This window comes from Strix uralensis, chromosome 7 (assembly GCF_047716275.1).
Source record: "Strix uralensis isolate ZFMK-TIS-50842 chromosome 7, bStrUra1, whole genome shotgun sequence".
NCBI lineage: Eukaryota > Metazoa > Chordata > Aves > Strigiformes > Strigidae > Strix > Strix uralensis.
In genome coordinates, this window is record NC_133978.1 from 26215164 (window position 1) to 26235386 (window position 20223).

Genomic DNA, 20223 nt, shown 5'->3' on the forward strand with positions numbered 1-20223 from the left:
GTCAGGGTAAAAAATGCAAATATATTCAAAAGTATAGTAATGCAACCTGGCAAATCACTGACGTCTTAAATATTGTTACTATACCACATACATACCAGCAGTTGGCAACTTTGTGCCCAAGCTGAAACCACAGTTTCACACCAGAACTGGAGGGATGTAACCCCAGCAGCACATTCAGAATGACATAAACACCCGTCACGTCAATGAGCAGCACCTGAGAGGGAATGCAGTGCTGGCAAGTCTGACGTCACATTATGAAGCATGGAATTAAGAGCAAAGACATGGCCTGGTAGCCCATACTGTTTCTATCAGAGGGAGAAAAATACCACAAGAACCAGAGAAATGAATGTGGCCGTTTAGGAGACAAACAAAAAAACGCGCTTAAGGTAGAAAGAAAAGATGGAAAACACACTTGGTTCTGGGCCCTTGCGCTGTAACTATGGGATTGATTTTACTAACCTATTTTTCAGAGTTAATTACTGCTATTTTTAAATAGCACTGTAATATCCAAAAGGAAACATCCTCTCTTTTTAGAATTACTGCTTTTTTGCACATTATGGTGTAGCAGCTCTACACAAGTAGACATAAAGGGCATTTTCCTGTTGTCTCATCCTCTAAAATATAAACTATGTGATGTTTAATAGTCTGTCTTGTGACTTTGCATTGGTAAATAACAAATGACTAGACAAAAATATTATCTTTCTATCGGTCTACAATACAAATGCTTTGATAGTTACTTCATACTTGTAACACTTACAGTATGTTTGCCTATTTGAAAGAGGGTAATGTAATTTTCCTTTTAGTTTCTAACTCCTCTGACATACTGACAGGAGTTTTGTAATTCCCACTATAATGTAAATCTGTCTTTGATAGTGAACACTAGGACATAATAGGTTCTGGAGTTCAGAGAGTTTGGGGAGGTATTTTGTTTGCTTGGTTTTGGGTTGGGTTTTTTTTGGGGGGGAGAGGGGGCACGTCAAAAAATGCACATACTCAGCTTTTGCATTACTAAATAAGTAGCTTATTGTTACTCATAGCATGTAATCAAGAGATCCATAAAGGACCACAGAATTAAAATTAAAAGGTAATTTTTAATTAAGTTTTCCCAGTTTGACTTGTGACATTGATCCTGCCTCTGTTTCTCCTTCTCTGGTTTCTCAAAATTTCTATGCAACAATGGCAAATTAGATATCATCCTTCTGTGCAATTCGTTAAACTACTGCCTGCAGCAAATAATAATTACTTTGAAACGCTTTTCACCCTGCACTCCTTTACTTCTACATGAGGACTAACAGTGGGTTTTCCAAATCCAGTTTTCTGTTCTGTGATGTTTTCAAAGGATCCTTCATGTTTTTTGTTGTCTCTCACTGCTTATGTAACCAGGCAGATATTTTCATCAAGCTACAGTAGTCAGAGCATTCATGGATCTCTCTCATTTTATACTTACAACACTGAACCCAGAAAATACACATGCATATATCAGTTGTGATGATAGTACTACAAGAAGGGGAGTATCAATTCTGCAAACTCAAATTCCTAGTGCTGGGTCAGGATTTGGTTTGCTACATTAACTCTTGCTTGGTGTATTTCTAATTTAATATTGTTCACAGAAAAAAAATAATATAACTAGAAGAATATACCAAATTTATGTTTGGACTAAAACTGAGCCTAAAAGGCCTATGAAGAAGACAAGAGGATGACCCCAGCCACATCCCCTGCAGCCCTGTTAGCATTTGTCATAGTTCTCTCAGGTACAGGGATGTGCCAGCACTGCCTCAGTCTTGTCACTAAGACAGCCTTGTCACCAAAGATGACAGGTTGAGAGTGATCTCCATCCCCATCTAAGACCCATGCACTCTTCAGCCTACACCATGCTTGGATTGGCATCATGGGATTTAGTAAGAGTTACTTCAATTGTTGAAAAATTTTTCTGATACAGGACAATTTTCTGCTATAGAACCTGCCTTTTCACTGTTTACAAAAAAGTGAGGTTTACATCTACTACTAAACTTAGCTAACAACTGAATATGTGATGCATGGAGTTGCACAAAATACATCAACTGAGCATCAGTATCCTCTATCTGCACTTGTGTATTTGTGTCCATTAAGACTGCTTCCCAGTCAGGCTAGGAGTACATCAAAAAGCAATAGTCTATATAAGGCAGAAATGTAAAATACCTCGTATTACATAAACATCAGTGTATTTTCTCTTACAACATTTTCTCTCTCTAGATACATTGAAATTCCCCAGTATTACTAGATTTGGAGATATCAGATAAGCAATACTATTTCACAGATGAAAAACATAGAGGTAAAGAGAGATCAAGTGATGTGACAAAAATTGAATGAAAATTTATGGCAAAATTTAAAAGAAGAGAGCCCCTGTTTTGCAATCATTTGCCTCAAATAAAAGCCTCTTTCCAAAGATTTTCCTCTTTCAGAAGACTCTTTTGTTTAACAATATATAAGTATTATATTACCTGACTGTTACGCATTTGCTACAGCATGCATAAAATTTCCTATTTTCACAAACACCTTTATGATTAGGATTAATGACCTTTAAGTAAAAGACCTAGTAGCTAAAAAGATGTATTTTTAATTGAATACAACGCCTAAAACGTAGCATCTTCCATGATCAGATGATGACAAAAGAAATCTGTCAATAAATACTGTCAAGCAATAAAAAGTTGTCCAACTTAAACAGTTGGAAATTTATCCACTATGAATAACATAACTTTAGCTAAATAAGGTGATAGAGGAAACTTCTCATTACAACATTACATTTTATTTGTAATAAATAAATAAATTTTTGGTTTTGCATGATTTACAAGATATAATTCAAATGTTTTAAATGTTAATGAGGAACCCATATTTGACGCTAAAAAAATATCTTCAGAGTGAGGAAGTGAAGATAGGCTGGTGCTACAAGGACCATTTTTGTGTCTACTTTCAGTCTGATATCAGACTCATACCAATCTCACCAACCCATGCCGTTAAAATTGTAAGATATTAAAATGATTTTATAGAAATTGGATTTTATGGAACTAAATGGATTTTATGGAAAAAATATTTTTTTCTGACATGCATTTAATTATTTAGCAATAATTAAAATGTTACAAACTTAATTGATAGATACATGAAGTTAGATATTTAAAGAACACATTCATTTAAGTGGACATCTCTGTCTTCTGGCTGTATCAGAATAAACATGACATCGGGGTTACTGAGTAACATGACCAAAATTATCACAATGGCAGAGGACCAAGAGCCAAAGGGAGGCAACATGCAAGAGCAACCAGGCTGTTCCCACCACAAAGGAAGACTTCCCACAGGAGATGCTGAAGAAGACCCAGGATGGTTAAGGAATCTGGTCATAACCCAGGGATATGGTGCAAGCCCAGACAAAAATATCTTTCAGTGGGTGACCATGGCATTCATGATCAATGAAAAAAATTACATGGCTAAGCAACTGTGTGTGTATTAAACTCTGAAAAATACAGCCAAATTTACTAGCTTAACACTCATTTTCTTGGTAGAAATTGTTTCTCTCCATGCTCCAGGATGAGCATTAAAAAAACATTCATTTCACAAAAAGCTATTCTGGTTTTAGGTGATAAATAATTATTATATGGGCAAATATTTTCTTCTTCCCTCTTTGATCTGTCTGCACCTGACATGTTTATAGCTTTCCCCCCCCCCCGCCCCTTCCTGTATTTGTATTTGTAAAGCTCTTTATTTTCTGAGTATTTCCAACCCTTCAAAACTGTTATTTGCAATAGATATGTATCTGGAAGAGCAGTATTGAATATGTTGCAGGCAAGCACACTTAACATCGATTAAAGAACTGCCAGCCATATTAGTTGTCTAGCAGTGACAAAGCCAACTATCCTGCTTCATGCAAACACCAGCATCATCATAATTAGAAAGACAATCTCTTAATCTGATACTAAAACCAAAAGCGTAACTCAAAGTTCAATGAGCACCAAGAGGAATATGAATTGTTTTCAGTCTAGTTTAGAGTATGTGCACAAAGTACAGTCTTGCTCCAGAAGAAAAAACATTTCCCATGACTATTCCCATCCTTCCTCACCTACTGGAATATGCTCAATCACTTCAAAGAATAATTCAGCATAATGAGTTTTTTGTAAACAATTACAACAAGCCAACACAATAATAAATTTTACATGAAAAATTGCTTCAATTTCCCCAGGACTCCTAGACATATTACTAGACAAGGAAAAATAATGGTTGGAGCATTTGTATTTTTGTTCTGTGAGAATATTTACGGTGAATTTAAACAAAGAAATTGTTTGTTATCATTATCAACTAGATCTAGAGAATTTACTAAATCCATGTGGGATTTGAAATACAAGAAAAAGTGACAAGAAAATTTCAGATGCTTGAAAGGAGCTTGCACTGATTTTCCTTTCTCCATATTTCTCCAAATACAAAAACTAGATAAAACTCAACAGTTTTAATCATGCCATGACTACTTACACAACAAACAGCTCTAAGAAACAGGTTTTTAAATTGCCCTTTCCCTGAGTAACATCACAGTATTTCTCTAAACATGGCTAGATGGCATTTGAGATGAATTAATGTGGTCATCTGAGGTCTCCAAGACGATGAATCTATTTTCTGTTAAGAGCCCTTGCACGAAGTTAGGGGCACACTCCTTAGTTGCAAGCTCTTCAGGAAAAAAAATGTGGATCCTGTCAGTCTGAAATATTATTAATTTACAATAACTAGTATTTTTCCATTTTTACACAACAATCAAAAAAAGAACACATAATTCTAAATTTAATTTATGAAGTTTCTAACTTTAAAGATGTCATAGGTTGAAAATAAAATTGTTTAACAATTTCTTTAAGCGTATTTCCAATCCTTCACAGTGCCTAGAAAGAATATCTGTTTCTTCACGTGTGTGCATGTGTGTGTGTGCATGCACATTTCAAAAGTATAGGCAAAGTGGCCAGTAATTTAAAGAATGTAAATTGCATGTTTAAAGAAGCACATCAGTATATCAAAATGTAAAACCTTTATATTTTACCCTTTCATCACTTAAGTTTTGCTAAAGAACATCTAAATATCATAATTTTATACCAGCTGTTTAACAACATTGGGTTTTTTTCTATAGTCTAATTTGTTTTGCTTGCCTTTCCCGCCCTTTCATTCCCTCAAGTTAATGTGTTATTATTTCAATTGCACAGCACAACATACAGTTGCAGAATGTCATACTGAAATCTACTGCAAGTAGGTTTTATGCACTGAGAATAGCACTGCCACACAGTTGGTAACTTTACAATACAGCAACACTTAGAAAAAGTACACACAATCTAAGTGATACCTGGTTGAGTAAGACTGATCTATACAGCTAAAAAAATAAAATTAAAACAAAAAAAAATTCAATGTTAACTTCTTAGAAATACTTCAGCATTATTTTTCTTTTTCTAGACACATGTCTAGGAATATTGGCAAAATGTAACAGCAAGTTTCTGTAAAATAGTCACTGCTGAAGTATTGGCGCTGGCATGCTTTTCTTCTGGGCCAGCGGTGAAAAGTATGTGTAATCTTGCTTAGTGATATTTCATCCTGATTTCCCAAGGAAACACTGCTTATGCAACACGTATGTTTGTTTATTTGCTGGTTCCCTCCAAATTGCTTCTGAACCCGTTAAAGAGTTTCAGCCACAGGGGACAAAGAAGCAGCAGTCTCGGAGGTAATTATGCTCCTATAAACTTAATGAAAAAGTACATTTGGTTATGGAACAGAGAGAGACTTCATACACCCACTTCAGAAAATGCCAAGTACAAGATCAATCCCATTAAGCACCAGGAAGTCCACAGTGGAGATGAACTCGAGACAGATTGCCCCCAGCTACAGGTAACATGGGGACTTAGCTCAAGACAGGGGCTATCCAGGCAACTGTGATGCAGTGGTTGCTGTGGAGGGCAAGAAAATTCGTAGTGTGGATAATAGCTCAGATACATACTGGTTTGTGCCAGCTGACATCAGGATGAGGGTATAAGTTTCCTAGTCTAGATCTTGACTTTGGGTCCAGCACAGCTGGAGCACCTGGCCCAACAACCTCAGTCCTTGTCCCCAAAAGAATCACTTGGACTATGGCTGGCCAAATATTCACAAGCATAAAAAGACTTGCCACAACCGTTACTAATATTACTTTGCCACACACCGTTCAGAGTCTGCAACGTCTTTGGAGCAGGGTCCATACCATATACTGCCATGATAAGGTGTCTGCTAGTAACTTGGTAAACTGGACTAGCCTATGATTGTTTGGGTACTAGCAATGGTTAACCCCACTGCCCATAAACTAAACAAATAAATAACAATAATTTTAAAGAAAAAAAAAATCAAACTAAGTCACAGATTTTTCTAGTTAATATATTGTTCCAATTTATGGAATAACGATACCATCAAATTATACAGACTTGATTTTTCAGTTGTTCAGATCCTCCAAATTACTATTTTAACTAAATGAGAACTTCTGGATTGCTGGGACTTACTTGAAAGGACTACCTCACCATTTCATGGCTTTGAAAGCCCACTTTGTCTTTCTTTTATGGTACCTAGAGCATAAGAAAAACTTATTTAAATGTCTACAATAAGCAATGCTGTCCTGCTCAGATCAGTGTATCTCCCAAGAAGAGAGGACACTGACTACAGACAGGCAAGGCACTGGAAGTGAACCCATTACAAGCTGTCAAGTCTTTGCCCCAAGCTTCAGATACAAACGGAACTTTCAGCATCCTGAATGTGACGCCATCTCCACAGGGTGTATCAGAGAAATGGGTTCAAAGTGCTCACTCTCATCTGTAGAATTTATGGTCCATAGATCTCTTACAGTTAAATTCCACAAAGTTCTTCATATTTTAACAGTTTCTTTACCACACTTGCTTCGAAAAAGTTTATTTATTTTCTTACCTACACTTCTGATTTTATTTCAAATCAAAGCCTACATACCTGAGCACCATACAAAACCTAAGTTTACAGAAAGTTTTTATTCTCAAACGGTATCTAAGTTTGTACTACAAAGTAAGCCCAGCGGCACAGAGGTGCATCATGATCCAGATGCCATTACACATTTGTGAGTCAGCCTTTCCAAATCAGCACAAGGCAGCAAGTTTCAGAAAACTCAAACTAAGTGGAAAGTGTGCCATCTCTACAGATCACTCATGAGTCACTGTTTACACACATACAAAATACAGAAAAAGCACGTTTTGTGAGACAGTGTTTTTCAAAGCATTTTTACAAACTGTCCAGTAAAAATACTAATATTTCATAAATGTATTTTGACCACTATTACTTAATGTAGTTTTTATTACAGACATTATTAAATGCTTGATTTTTAATATTAGTTATTAGTAAATATAGGATTTTCTTTCTATTACTAAAAGGGAAGTAACTGTATCCCCAAACATATTTTTTCCTGGCTGGCTGGTTGTATCCCCTGAAAATCTAATATCAGATTTCCTTTTACAGCAGTAACACAATTTAAGACAATCTGAAATAGAAACCTTGTAATACTCATGCTATGGTTTCTGAGAAGTCTGCAGAAACAAATACAAACCAGGGCTAACTATATTTTGAAAAAGTTGCATTTCATGCATAATATAAGAGTTCTACAACAGTCTAAGCTTTTAGAGAAATCAACTCTGTCTTTCTCTTAGAATGGACAGTTAAGGGGCAAACAAATAATGTTTCTCAGTTTGCTTGATTAAAATTGCATAAAATAAGGAGTCCTATTTCAGACAACTGCCCAGTGAGGTCTCTCACTTGTGCAACATGCTGTTAAGAAATCACCAGAACTTGGGAGGACTGACACTTCTGTAATCCAATTCCTGTTGTGACATGCATTGGAAAACAAAATAATAAGAGGAAAGTTGTCACTAGCTTATTGGAGTAGGGCTTCAAACTGTTCTCTACTCAAAAAGAGGTTTTGAGCACTTCAGGATAGGAAAGCATCAGAATATACAAGTCACTCAGTCTCACCTAAAATTTTATTTCTCCTCTAAAGTTATCAAGATTGACACTGAATGATTTCATTTTCCACAGAAGCTAACACTCACTCTCCTGGCTCATGATCTCATGGTAACCACAAAAGAATTACACACATACATGAGTCTTGTCTCTATGGCATTCACATTACTAACTTTTTGTTCTGAACAGGACCACAGGGAGTGCAAAGCCAAATTAAATGAGTAATCCTTAACTCCAGCACACCCGCATTTCTAAGCACCTGATCTTGCAAAGTTAACATTATCTTAAAGGAAGCTGGATTTTCCTGCTACTGTACTTCACAAGATTCTCTACCTCCCCTTTCAGGCAAGGAATAAAAGTTCCTGTTGGTCCATTTTGATGAGCCATGAACATCAACAGCAGTTGCTGTCATAGTTCTCCATTTTAAGCACCTGAAGTACCACTCTAAATTAGCTTGTGTGGAGAAGGCAAAGCTGGGGAAACCTTTGTCCAAGGGTTAGGAGCACTCATTCAGATGCAGTTCATTCACACCCACCTCCTAGTAGACTATTCCAGCTGTTCTCACTCCCCCAGATGAAACTGGGACTTCGCACATATTGATAACAAGTGTATGGGGCTAAAGAACAAGAAACAGAGCATCCGAGTCTGATAAGAATGTCATCATCTGGATTCTAGTCTTTGCTTCAAGGACCACTTACGGATTTTGTATTAACGCCATGGCCAAATAACATTATATACAGAGGAGATGATGCACCTTCATTTTATCTGTAATGTTGTGAAAAATCAATTCAATAAAATTAAGAAGGTTTATATGGTGATGATACTTGAGGCTACACACCTAAGGCATTTTTTTGTTTTCTCACAGTTCTCAATACTATTTGCAACGTCTTTTCAGGTTGAAGTATTTTTCTCTAACTAGATAACTAATAAAGTTTTTAAAAGTACATGCTCAGTATCAATCCCCAGTGTAAATTAAACCTTAAAAAAACCCAGAGGAAATGTTTTCCTCTATTTCTAAACACTAATGCTTTACTTGCAGTACATTAGAATTTAATTTACTGTTTTCCCTTCTTGCAATAAATTTGTAATCCTATCCCCTATTCCAAATTGGTTTGTCTAAAATATTTGTAAACTTTATAAACCTCATATCGTTGCTACACCTAAGATTAAATCAGTAAGTAACACACAACTACTCTTCATCCCATACCATTTCATACTGTCAACATTAAAGTATTTGTTACAATTACATGCAGAGAAATTGCAGTATTCCTTTACATAACTGTTCAGTTATCTTCATCCTAACCCTTCAAGGTGCTTACAGGATTGCTCCAGACCTTGAAACACATTGTTTATTTTTAAATCGCAATTAGAATATTCAAATATCTCAGTATTATATACTTACCCACCTCATTACACAACCATATACAGCATGTACATCACACGCATGCATAGCAAAATATTAGCTAAAGTTGATTTTAATATGTAATTTTTTTGCATGTGGAAGCATTCATACAACACAGACTACATTCATGCATTCATTAATGTAGCAACTACTTTATATCAACAGCTCTACATAATGAAGGTATTCTTACAAAGCAATATAAAAATAATTTAGCTTAAGCTGCAGGAGATACTGTAAGATAGGCATAATATAATTATTCATTTTAGATGCACTGGCAAAGTTGCCTATAGATACAAAAAAAATAGCCTTTTAGACTTTGTTACATGATTATTCTCAAATGAGTGATCCATATACAGAGAAAGCAGTCTTATTATAGTATAGCTGTTACTGCTTATTTATTCCATTGAAGTTTCCAAATGTTTTCTTTCTAACTCATTAGTTGCTCCTGAGCTTCTCTTCCCCTTTCCAAATATTAGCTAGAAATGCACGGTCATTGAGCTTTATCAATGTCATTGTCTGCTCCAGTGATAAATGCTGTCCAATTTCTTCAGAATAGAATTAAAATATAGAATAGAATTAAAATTAGAATGGAAATAAAATGGAACTATTCGAGACCAAGGAGTTAACCCAAACTGCATGTCAGGTATATTAGTGTTACCACTACATATACCAGTCTTCACTGCAACAGTGTACATAGTGTAGTACAAGTCTTTGACTGAATGTTTATTTTAGTTCCAAATTGATCGCAGTGCTTTCCTGTATTTTCCACGTCCATCCCTATTCACTCATTTTTATGCTGTTTCTTAACTTGATAACTGCCTAGAAACTCTACTGTGCAATACAGTTCAGAACATCTCACATCACAACTTCATTATCTGATGTTTGTTTCTATATTTAAAATACAAAGACTTTTTAACTGAGGTGGAACGAGGCTGATCAGTTACTCACAGTCTCTCCAGAGATCTCAGTCCAAAGAAAGAGCCATTCTTCAACCATAAGATCTTGTTGTTACTCAGAATCCTACAAGAAGTCAGGAAAGAATCTAGTTAATAGAACATCATAATTCCACTGATTAAAAACATGTAATTATAGTAAATGACTGCTCTGTAAAATACTAATCACAAAATTCTCTGCTTCATTTGCATTTTCCCATCATAGCAGTAAATAAAGATTACCATTTCCTGAAGTGCACAGTTTCTTCTTTATTAAATAAAAGCACATTCAAGAAATATGTCAACAAAAGAATTTTGGCTCCAACTTGAAAATTGTAACACTGATAAATGCCCGCGCTTCACAAGCAGATTCTAAATTACCACTGGCAAAGGTTCTTGTTGGGCTTCCCAGTCAGCAAAAAGACTGATGAAGCAAGGGATGTGTTAAAAACTGTTCCAGTAGATTAGAGGACAATACAGTCACTTTGCAGTGGCTGCTATAGCAGGGATGTACAAAGAATGGTACTATCAATGGCTGATAGATACAGAGAAAGCATTTCATTTTCAACAGGAGGGAAACAAAACCCCACACCTTTACCACAAAAACAGACTAGTCCAAAATTGGTTTCTTGTTGCAAACTCTGCATCACAGAAATTCAGTAATTAAGCTATGCCTGGCACCACCACCATCAAGTACACATGCAAACTGGCCCTGCATGCAAGCTATTGAAAAAGTTGTCTATTCTTCCTCTTCATGTTAAACTACTGTCGATGTCACATGTGGATCTTTCTAGTTTAACGATTTTTCATCGCTGTATTTTCGCAGCTATTTCAGAAGTAATACATATGAACATGCGCTCATTCTGAAGATGCTACCACTTAGAAACCTTGCAATATACTAAAGAAATGCAGTTTTGTTTAAAAGCTCAAGAAATTGGTTTTTTAAACAGATCTAATGATTATGCAATGAGCAGAAGAAACATTTGACTCTGAAAAAATCTAATTCCAACTGCTTGAGAAATGAGTCTTTTAATGTAACATTTACAACAAATTATACTTCTCTAGTGCACAAAATTCCATTTCAAAATAAGAGACATAGCTTGCAGTAAAGCTAGAAATAAAACAAACAAAAATATTCAAAAGAATGCTCTTAACTAGAAAACTTGACAGTTTGTGAATCGACTTTTTACTTTTGTAAAGTTTTAAAACAATCTGTTACACAGGACTATCTTGACTTGTCTCGCTCTTCGCATTTCCCATTGTACATGAACAATGGAAAGTCTAGGTGCAAAAGACAACACATAACACTGACCCATAGTGAAACAGAAAATAATTATTGATGTAGAAAAGTTAAAATACTGGAATATTAGTAAGATTTGGATATTTTTGCAAGTTATTTCTAAAATTCATCAATAAACATGTGTAAATATATTTTGATGCGATTTGATGGCCCACTGTAAGAGCATGGAGTACTGAGCAGCTCAGATCTGACCTCTATGTTATTACAATATGTTATTACTAATACACTTGCAGCAACATTACTCCTCACCCAACAAGTGGCAATTTGGAATCAATCATGAACACTTACACCCAGGCATCTGAAAGCACACAGAAGCCTCTATTTATGCAAAAATTAAACATGCTACAATATACACACAGTCAATTGCCATCAGCTAAGAAACTCCATATCTCACAAGATTGGATTCTACTTCTCAGATTAAAAATCATACGCATGACGTTAAGTATTTCTCTAATTTACCAACTCTTCACTACCATCTTAGCAATACATTTCAGCAGTGACATGATGAAAGACCACAAACTGTTTCAATTTGTCTCATTTATCAGATTTTCTGAACTTTTCAGGTGCCCATACTGTTACTAAACTGGAAAATTGTTTTAAAATTCTGACTACCTAAACTAGAAAACGTAAATACATGAAATGTTTTATTATTAGATTCAGTTCTTTTACTCACCTTCTCTTCTGAGGCTGCACAGAACTTGTGTCAGTCAAGAAACAATAAAGTCCAAAATTAAAATTGGCTGGGCTTGGAAAGACTAACATCATAAATTCCACTTCATATTGGGTCATTTGGTTATATGCTGTGTTGCTGAGAGACCATCTTTGAGATCTATTACAATGACATTAGATATAAATATTATATTTGGACTGTTCTGCATAGCCTGATTTGCAGACACATGCACTTCAGAACTCTCATCTGGCTTAGATACAAGTAGTTCTGTCTTTGAAAAATTTTCATGGTGCCAATTTGTTTTTCCAGTCTTCTATTCATTATGCCCAGAAAAAGAGTGCAGTCTGAACTTTGCTGGCAACTCCATGAAAATGCAGCACAAGTCAGCAGCACACGGGTCTCCTACTCTCTACCTCTGCGTTTCCTTCTGTATGGCCCTAACTGTGTAGGCTGAAACCAGTATCATCAATCCCCATAAAACAAACTCCTAGAAATTAAAGAGAACTATCTAACTAGTAATAAATCACAAGATTAAGCAGAACATTTAGTTCATAAATAGAACACAGTAAACACAGCTCACATTCCACAGTACTGCTATCTCATTTAGTCATTTGCTCTTATTATTCTAAAAGATAAATGAGTCTTGAAAAATATAACAGACACCACAGAATTTAAAATAAAAAAAATCATAGAGCTTTACTAGGTAAATTTGCATTTCTAAATGGAGCCTTTCAAATCTTTATACCAGACTTTCACAGAGACTTTCACAAGGAGATCAGATTTCAAAAATCAAGTTTCCTTCAGGGCCTTCTCTTCTCTACAGTGCCAACTAAAATTCAGGTTTTATAAACAAAGTAACATGGGTATTATAGTTAAAACATGATTTTTTTTCTGTTCAGAATCACAGGTTTAGAGAATCCTAGCATTCCAATAAGGTCTGTGGGGGAAAAAAAATTCTTCTCTAATAATTAATACAAGTTATCTACATTTCGTTCACCTGGTTGGTACACTACATGGGAAGAATCCACCTGTTTTTAATTAAAGCTTTAGTGATGTCGAAGAACTTGCAATGGACTGTTATCGAGAAGGACTTGGTTTGCACTGACAACCAATTCTGTGAATTCAATGAACAACTTCACTGGCAAACTTAAATCACATTATTTTTCATACAGTCATGAATCACTTATTAAACTTTTGATGCAACTCATTACATTCTTCCCTTCTGAGGATATTTGCTGTCAGAATGAGGCTAGAAGAGAGGAAAGTTTTGGCTAAACATTCAATATTCTAACTCAGAAATGAGTCTTAACTTTTCAAGTAATCAATGCCTGGTCAAATTGTAGCTCTTACTCTTCATGCTGAAATTACACACAGTAATTTTGTATATTACTTCTTCAGAAAAGTAACAGAATGGACATGAAATGTATGAAGTATGGCTGAAATAGTCAGCTATCTCTTTTCCCTTGAATACAGTCACCTGCTTCCAGGGAGATGTTTGTAATTAGAGACCTGCAGAAATTTTACCGAAGCATTCTTTTCTTGTACTTAACAGATGCAAAGGTTTGGTGGATAAATACATGGAAAAAGGTGCTATTCATGTATTTGATTTTGGATAGCTTATAACATAACTTTCAGATGTAACAGAAACCGAGTCACTGATTTTAATAAAAGATTAAATAGTTTTTTAATACAGATTTTTTAAAAAAATCACCACCATGCACCCACTACGATTAAGTACTTCTCACATTTTATTTATTCACAGCATTTTCACTTATCTGTTGGGTTTTTTCTGATGTGCTAGTGAATCACAGAAATAAATATTGTTACACATTGCAGCTAGGCAGCTGGTTTAAATAATTATCAGTTTCTAGTCATGTACTAAGAATCTCATATTTTCAATATCTTATTCTGAGGAGAGGAACACATTTTGTCAGTGAAACTATCTTCTAAAACCAAAATCCACTTAAAGTTTTATTTTTTTACTTTTCTTTAAAAAGTTTTACTTTTCTTTAAAAAAAAAAAGTATCCTGAAGAATCCTTCTGAGAAGTATTTATTTTAAAGTTCAGTTTGCAAACTGTCTTTACACTATATATAATGATCCAAACCCCAAGTAACTGGAAGTTTCACGATGCAGATGTACTTCCCTGCAACACAGGCTGCATGCTATTTCACTCTTCTTGCACTGGAAACAAACCAACCAACCTCACATGTACACAAGGACGAAAATCATGACAAGGAGCATACTAACAACCAAGAAGCATGGATGGTCAACAAGCCATTGTTTCCACTCTCTCCTGGACCTCTTTCTTTAGCAGTGCAGACGTACCTAAAAGGACGAATTGTTCTAACTGTTTACAACCCTTCCCTCTGATTTTCTGGTTCTTCCATTTGAATTAAACAAACCACAAATCACAGTCTGCCTAAATTGAGGCTAAGATTTTTGTTTCTGTGAAACCATTAAAAGTACAAAAAGATGTAATCCTGTGCAACGAAGTCTCATTCAAGTATAAAACATGCCCAGTATAAGACAATCTACTGTAATATTAAAAAAGTATCAAATAAAAAGCTCTCAATCATAACACAAACAAACCAACTTCCCACAACCCCGCAAGCAGAGAGAAAGAATCTTTTTACCACGCCTTCAAAGTCGATGGACTTGGGTTCACTTGACATTACAGAGGAAACAAATTCCACAGCTGAGGCTTCTTCAGTGAGATGGTACTGCATCCCACCCAGTAAAACCTAAAGACTGCGTTTACACAGCAGTGCGTCCACAGAGAAAGTACATCTCAGATAACCAAATCCAAGGAAGACATGACATTTAGATGAAGATTGCTATTCCCAAATGCATAGTGAACACAGAAGGAAGCATGACCCATTACTGAAAATATGTATTTCCTCTGACAATATTCACAGGGGAAAATAAACAAAAAAACACAAGCAAAGAAAATCCCACTCAAACTTCATGAAAACAGTAAAATGTCAACTTCCACCTGATCTTCCACTGGGCAGACCAGGAGCTGGTTCAGACCAGACCTGACCCAGTGCTGTGTCTCAATGATAAAGAAAATGAGCAACCAATGTCTGGAAAATTAATCCCTCCGAAATCCTTTCTTTAAGGCCCACTCACTGAGACCAGCTGAAAGGACACTGAAGTATTACAGGAGACACCAATCAGAAGACCAACCATACCTGCCCCTGCTCTGCAATTCCTCTTAATTCCTGTTTGTTTTCCCACTTTTCAGGTAAAAAGGTGTGTTAGATGGATATCCAAGATAACATGACAAAAGATAGAAAGCTCAGTCCATTAAGATTGTACATCTGAGACCTGTGTGTTGGGGTTGTGTTAAGAAATTGTGTTTCAAGTTCTGCAGTTTCTCTTACATACTAATTTCAGTTCAAGAAGAGGGGAATATATTTTATTTTAAAATAAAAATTTAAGTACTGATAGTAGTTAATCATTTTACATGGAAGCCTGCGTATATAGAGACATACAAAGCTATAAAATACAGGTAGTAATTGCACTTTTGTTTTTTCGCTCCTAACTGAAGACCACAGCTGAGCTACTACCTAGAGCTTCAACAGATAATATCAGAACTATACAGATAAACTGGGAAGAAGTCATAGAAAAATAAAAATTGATTGATAAGTGAAGAGAGAAAAATGACTGAAAACAGTATTGACAGCTCACTAGATGAATAGGGTGTGGCAGACACCTACATAGTTTGATAACCAGTTTGATATGAGAAATACTTATCAATTCATTATATATCACTATTTGTCTATAGTAATTCATAGCACCTGATACTCTGAGAACATCAAAACTTTAAAAAGCATAAAGATAAGTTATCAGAATACTAAAGATGCATATAATGGTCTCAAGTGACACCTCTCTTCCCTAAGGGGATTGGGGGCCATTGTATTGTCTTTTCAAACTAAACAAAGTGTGTTCTCAACATTCTTGAAAGGAATCATACAAAAATCCTGTAGAAAGTAATAAAACCTAGTCACTTAGTATCTCTAATTCCAGCTGGTTTTATCAGTATCTTCAGTATATATCAGCTTTTGTTAAACCCATTCACTTGCAGCATAACCAATCCCAAGCATTAGTGAAAACAGAAAAATACTCAAAAATTACCCTCCATTGTAGATAGAGCGTTACACGTGGCAAAAACCCCAAACAGCTATAGCTATAGAAGCAGTAAGTGTACTAATTATCCTTCTAATTAGAACAGTACCAGCAGAACAGATACTTACAGATCTTGGCACTATTTGATGATATCAAAAGAAGCAATGAAACTATAAGCACTGAGAAATTTCCTTGTGGTAATCATTTATTTAAATCAAAGTCCTTCCAAAAGTGCAAAAAAACACTAATAGTCTGTCATACATTTAATGGAATGTAAGAGAAACTGTAGCTGACCACTCATGTTATGGAAACACAATACTGCTTTTGTGGAAAATAACTGTTCAATAGCCTCACTCTTAGTAATTCAAAGTATAAGGCAAAACACATTTTTGTTGCTTCAGTGTTCATACTGGTGGCTTTTCATTAATAGTCCTCTTGGGTGATATAAGAGACTGGTAGGTCACATTCAAAATAACAAAGCCAGAGAGCTCTTGCATAAATCATCACACCAACTGATTTAATTAACTAAAATCATATTCAAGAGCATTTTTGTGGAAGCAACATCACAATTCAAACAGTAAAACAAAATATTATCATCACTAACAGAACTCACAACTCAGGTTTAGACTGGATATTAGGAAGTATTTCTTTACAGAACGGGTTGTTAGCCGTTGGAATGGGCTGCCCAGGGCAGTGGTGGAGTCCCCATCCCTGGAGGTGTTTAAGAACCGGGCTGACATAGCGCTGAGGGATATGGTGTAGTTGAGAATGGTCAGTGTTAGATTAATGGTTGGACTAGATGATCTACAAGGTCTTTTCCAACCTAGATGATTCTGTGATTCATTCTTTCCCTAATACTGGTTCAGTGGTATTAACGTATTAACAAAAGGAAGCACTAAGGTCACCCTCAAATAGAAATCTTAATATGATTTCTTAACAGTGAGGGAGCTAAAGAGATCCCAGATTTTGAAACAAGCCCCCTCCACTACAGGGTGATACTCACTAAGTGGACAGGACAAGAAGCAGCAGGAATCAAAGCATTACTAACAGGAATATAAGTACTTCAGAAAAGAAATGTGGTTGTCTGTTTTATGGCTCTTGTCAAGCACCAGCAAATTTCTGAACTAGATGATTCGCTTAAGTAAAACATTTTTTTCCACAAAAACTTTAAGATGTAAAGATCAGTGAAGACCCATACAGGATTCTATGCTCAAAGTTTAATCAACTGTATTCAATAAAGTCAAAACGTGGAAAATTTATGTTATTCGTGGATGATTGTAGAAAAAGGCTTAACAATATAAACAGCACGTAGAATAAAATTATGCAGTGCTATTTCCTGAAATCATAGAATATTGAACTGCTGAGAATATAAAAATGTGATGAATCATTACTATTTTACTACAACATGTACATGTATTTATGTCATTAAACTGTCTAGATAAATCTTGCTTTTAGAAGTTTTGAACTTGAGTACAGATAGCTTTTCCAAATGTAATCTAAAAAAAACTAACGCATGATCTTTTGATAAGACAGCATTTTCATTACATCTTTTAAAAGAGAGATAATTTTATCTAAGTGAACTTTTGGACTATGCCACTATACCTACAATGTGCATGGTCTTTAGTCGAGAGATAGTTATGTGTGTTTAACTTTGTGATGGGTCCTACTGAGTCTAGCAGAATTATTTACATGAATTAAATTTATCACGTGCATTAGTTTTTGAAGATCAAAGATTCTATTGTCAACATTTTCTTTGGAGAAAGGGAGGAATTGTTCAAAGCTCTCTCTACAATGAGAAGGAAATCCTTACATCTGAACTCTCAGTAAAACACCATTTCTAAAAGCATATGTAGGCAACTGGTGACAGCATGGGTCTGCATGAGTTGTTGTTCCTGGTTTTGCCTTTGACCCACTGCACAGCCTTCATTCAAATATATATTTAAAATGCATTTTTAGTGGGAAAAATTAGACTGATACAGAATATGAAAAAATAACAAGTTCTTCACTGTGAGTAAGCTGGTGTAATATGAAAATTAATTTAATGAAGTGATTGTTTATAGGAGAATTAGCTTTTGATTTTCTTGTCATTCAATCCAGTTGACATTACAGGAAAATGACATTCTTTTATTTCTCATTCAAACTCTTATACAATTCACTGATAGCTACGGTGCTTACAACACCAGGATGAGCAGAGCTGCTGAGTGAACAATACACAAGAACAATGTGCAGATTTGAGCATTTCAGTGTGCTTGGCACCAATTAGGGAGACAAGAGCTGAGAAGCATCTTTATCCTGTAGGACAGGAATTCTTACACTCATTTCAGTGAAACTAAGGAGTCCATTTAGGTTCCCCATTTCAAAATGGTTATTGCAAGTAATTTGCCATGGTGCTTCATGTCAAGGTCAACATAACAGCATGCCCCTCCTTTCTCCTGAGCTTACACTCTACTGCTCAGCCAAATAATCATCAGCATCCCAATCTGCCTTGCAGCTCTTGCAGGTGGGCCAAACTTGTTGTTTACATTACCTATGATACATTCAGTTGGCTTTATTCTATAAATAAAAATCTGACTCCTTACTTAAGTTCAAAAATTTTAATAAGAGTAATCTATTTGGATTTTACTACACCTTTCATTCTTCTAAATCGCTTTGGAAAAGGATTAAGAATTCCTGAGTCACCATTCCTTGTTTATTACACTTTTTATATTACCTTTTAGTTCCTTCATAAGATCTTTTCAGCATTACTGTTATTCAGCCCACTGTTTTTAAACCCTGAAACACCTTTTCTGCTTTTCCCAGTTTTCCTAATTTTGTATGCATTTCTAAACCAGTAAAGTTTCCATATTATTTCTGAAAAACATGCTCAGAATTGTCTTCAAAATACTCATGTGTCTCAGTTACTACAACAGATAAGCAGTAACAATTCCTGAATATAAATCCAGAAAAATTTTTCACTGTACTAATTGATTTTGATTCCCCTCCAAATTGGTTTGCTTTTATAATGGTTATATCTTAACTCACAGGTTCTGCTGGGATTGTAATTGTGTTTCACGAAAGAGGTATCTGCAGTATTAATTTTTTTTAAATGATGATGTATATCATATGATAATTCAATAAAATACAAAACTCATTTTGGATCCTTGGGGTAATATATCTGAAAACTGAAAGCCTGAAAATAAGACTGGTCTGACAACATAAAATAATTCCTAGCTGAATTTGAAGAGAAACTCTTCTCTCATAAGGAGACATTTTAAAGAGTTAGGTTATTAAATCTAAATTGTTTACTCTATTTTGCCTCAGCCAGTAGGACTGCATGTCAGAATGCTCCTCCTAGTCCTCCATTTCGTTTCAAAGACTGAGAGGAACAGAAATTTAACTGCTAATAGGGAGTGACAAAAAAGTTTTTCTGAAGTACTTCAGACAACTACTGATATATTCTCTGGCAGAATGATATCTTGAAATTTTAAACAGTTGGTGATTATTCGTATTTAATTCAGAAAGCAAATGACCCTCACATAATGCATACAGGCCATCATATCAGTTTACAGTTCTTCTGGTGGTGCTGCAAGGCTTGAAAATGGTTTTAAAAACTGAGCTTTGGGATACCATCCTGTTGAGGTAGAAAATGCAGAACCATAGCTAATTTACAATCTCTGAATCACCTAGATTGGCAGGAACCTCCAGAGGTCATCCAGTGCCATCTCCTGCCCAGAGCAGATCCAGTTAGATCAGAGAGCTGCTCAGAGTGGCAAAATGGTGACACTTTTTTGTAACAGACATTAGCTGTTGTG

The 20223-nt window shown here is 35.4% G+C and overlaps 1 protein-coding gene across 2 annotated transcripts in view; it reads right to left on the reverse strand.

Annotated features, from left to right (window-relative positions):
• The window catches only part of ADGRA1 (adhesion G protein-coupled receptor A1), a 284883-nt gene that overhangs the window by 230415 nt on the left and 34245 nt on the right, over positions 1-20223 (reverse strand). For both annotated transcript variants that reach the window (XM_074875014.1, XM_074875013.1), the window contains exon 2: positions 10349-10420. In XM_074875014.1, the coding sequence (XP_074731115.1) occupies positions 10349-10420 (72 nt within the window). The remainder of the gene's footprint in view (positions 1-10348; positions 10421-20223) is intronic.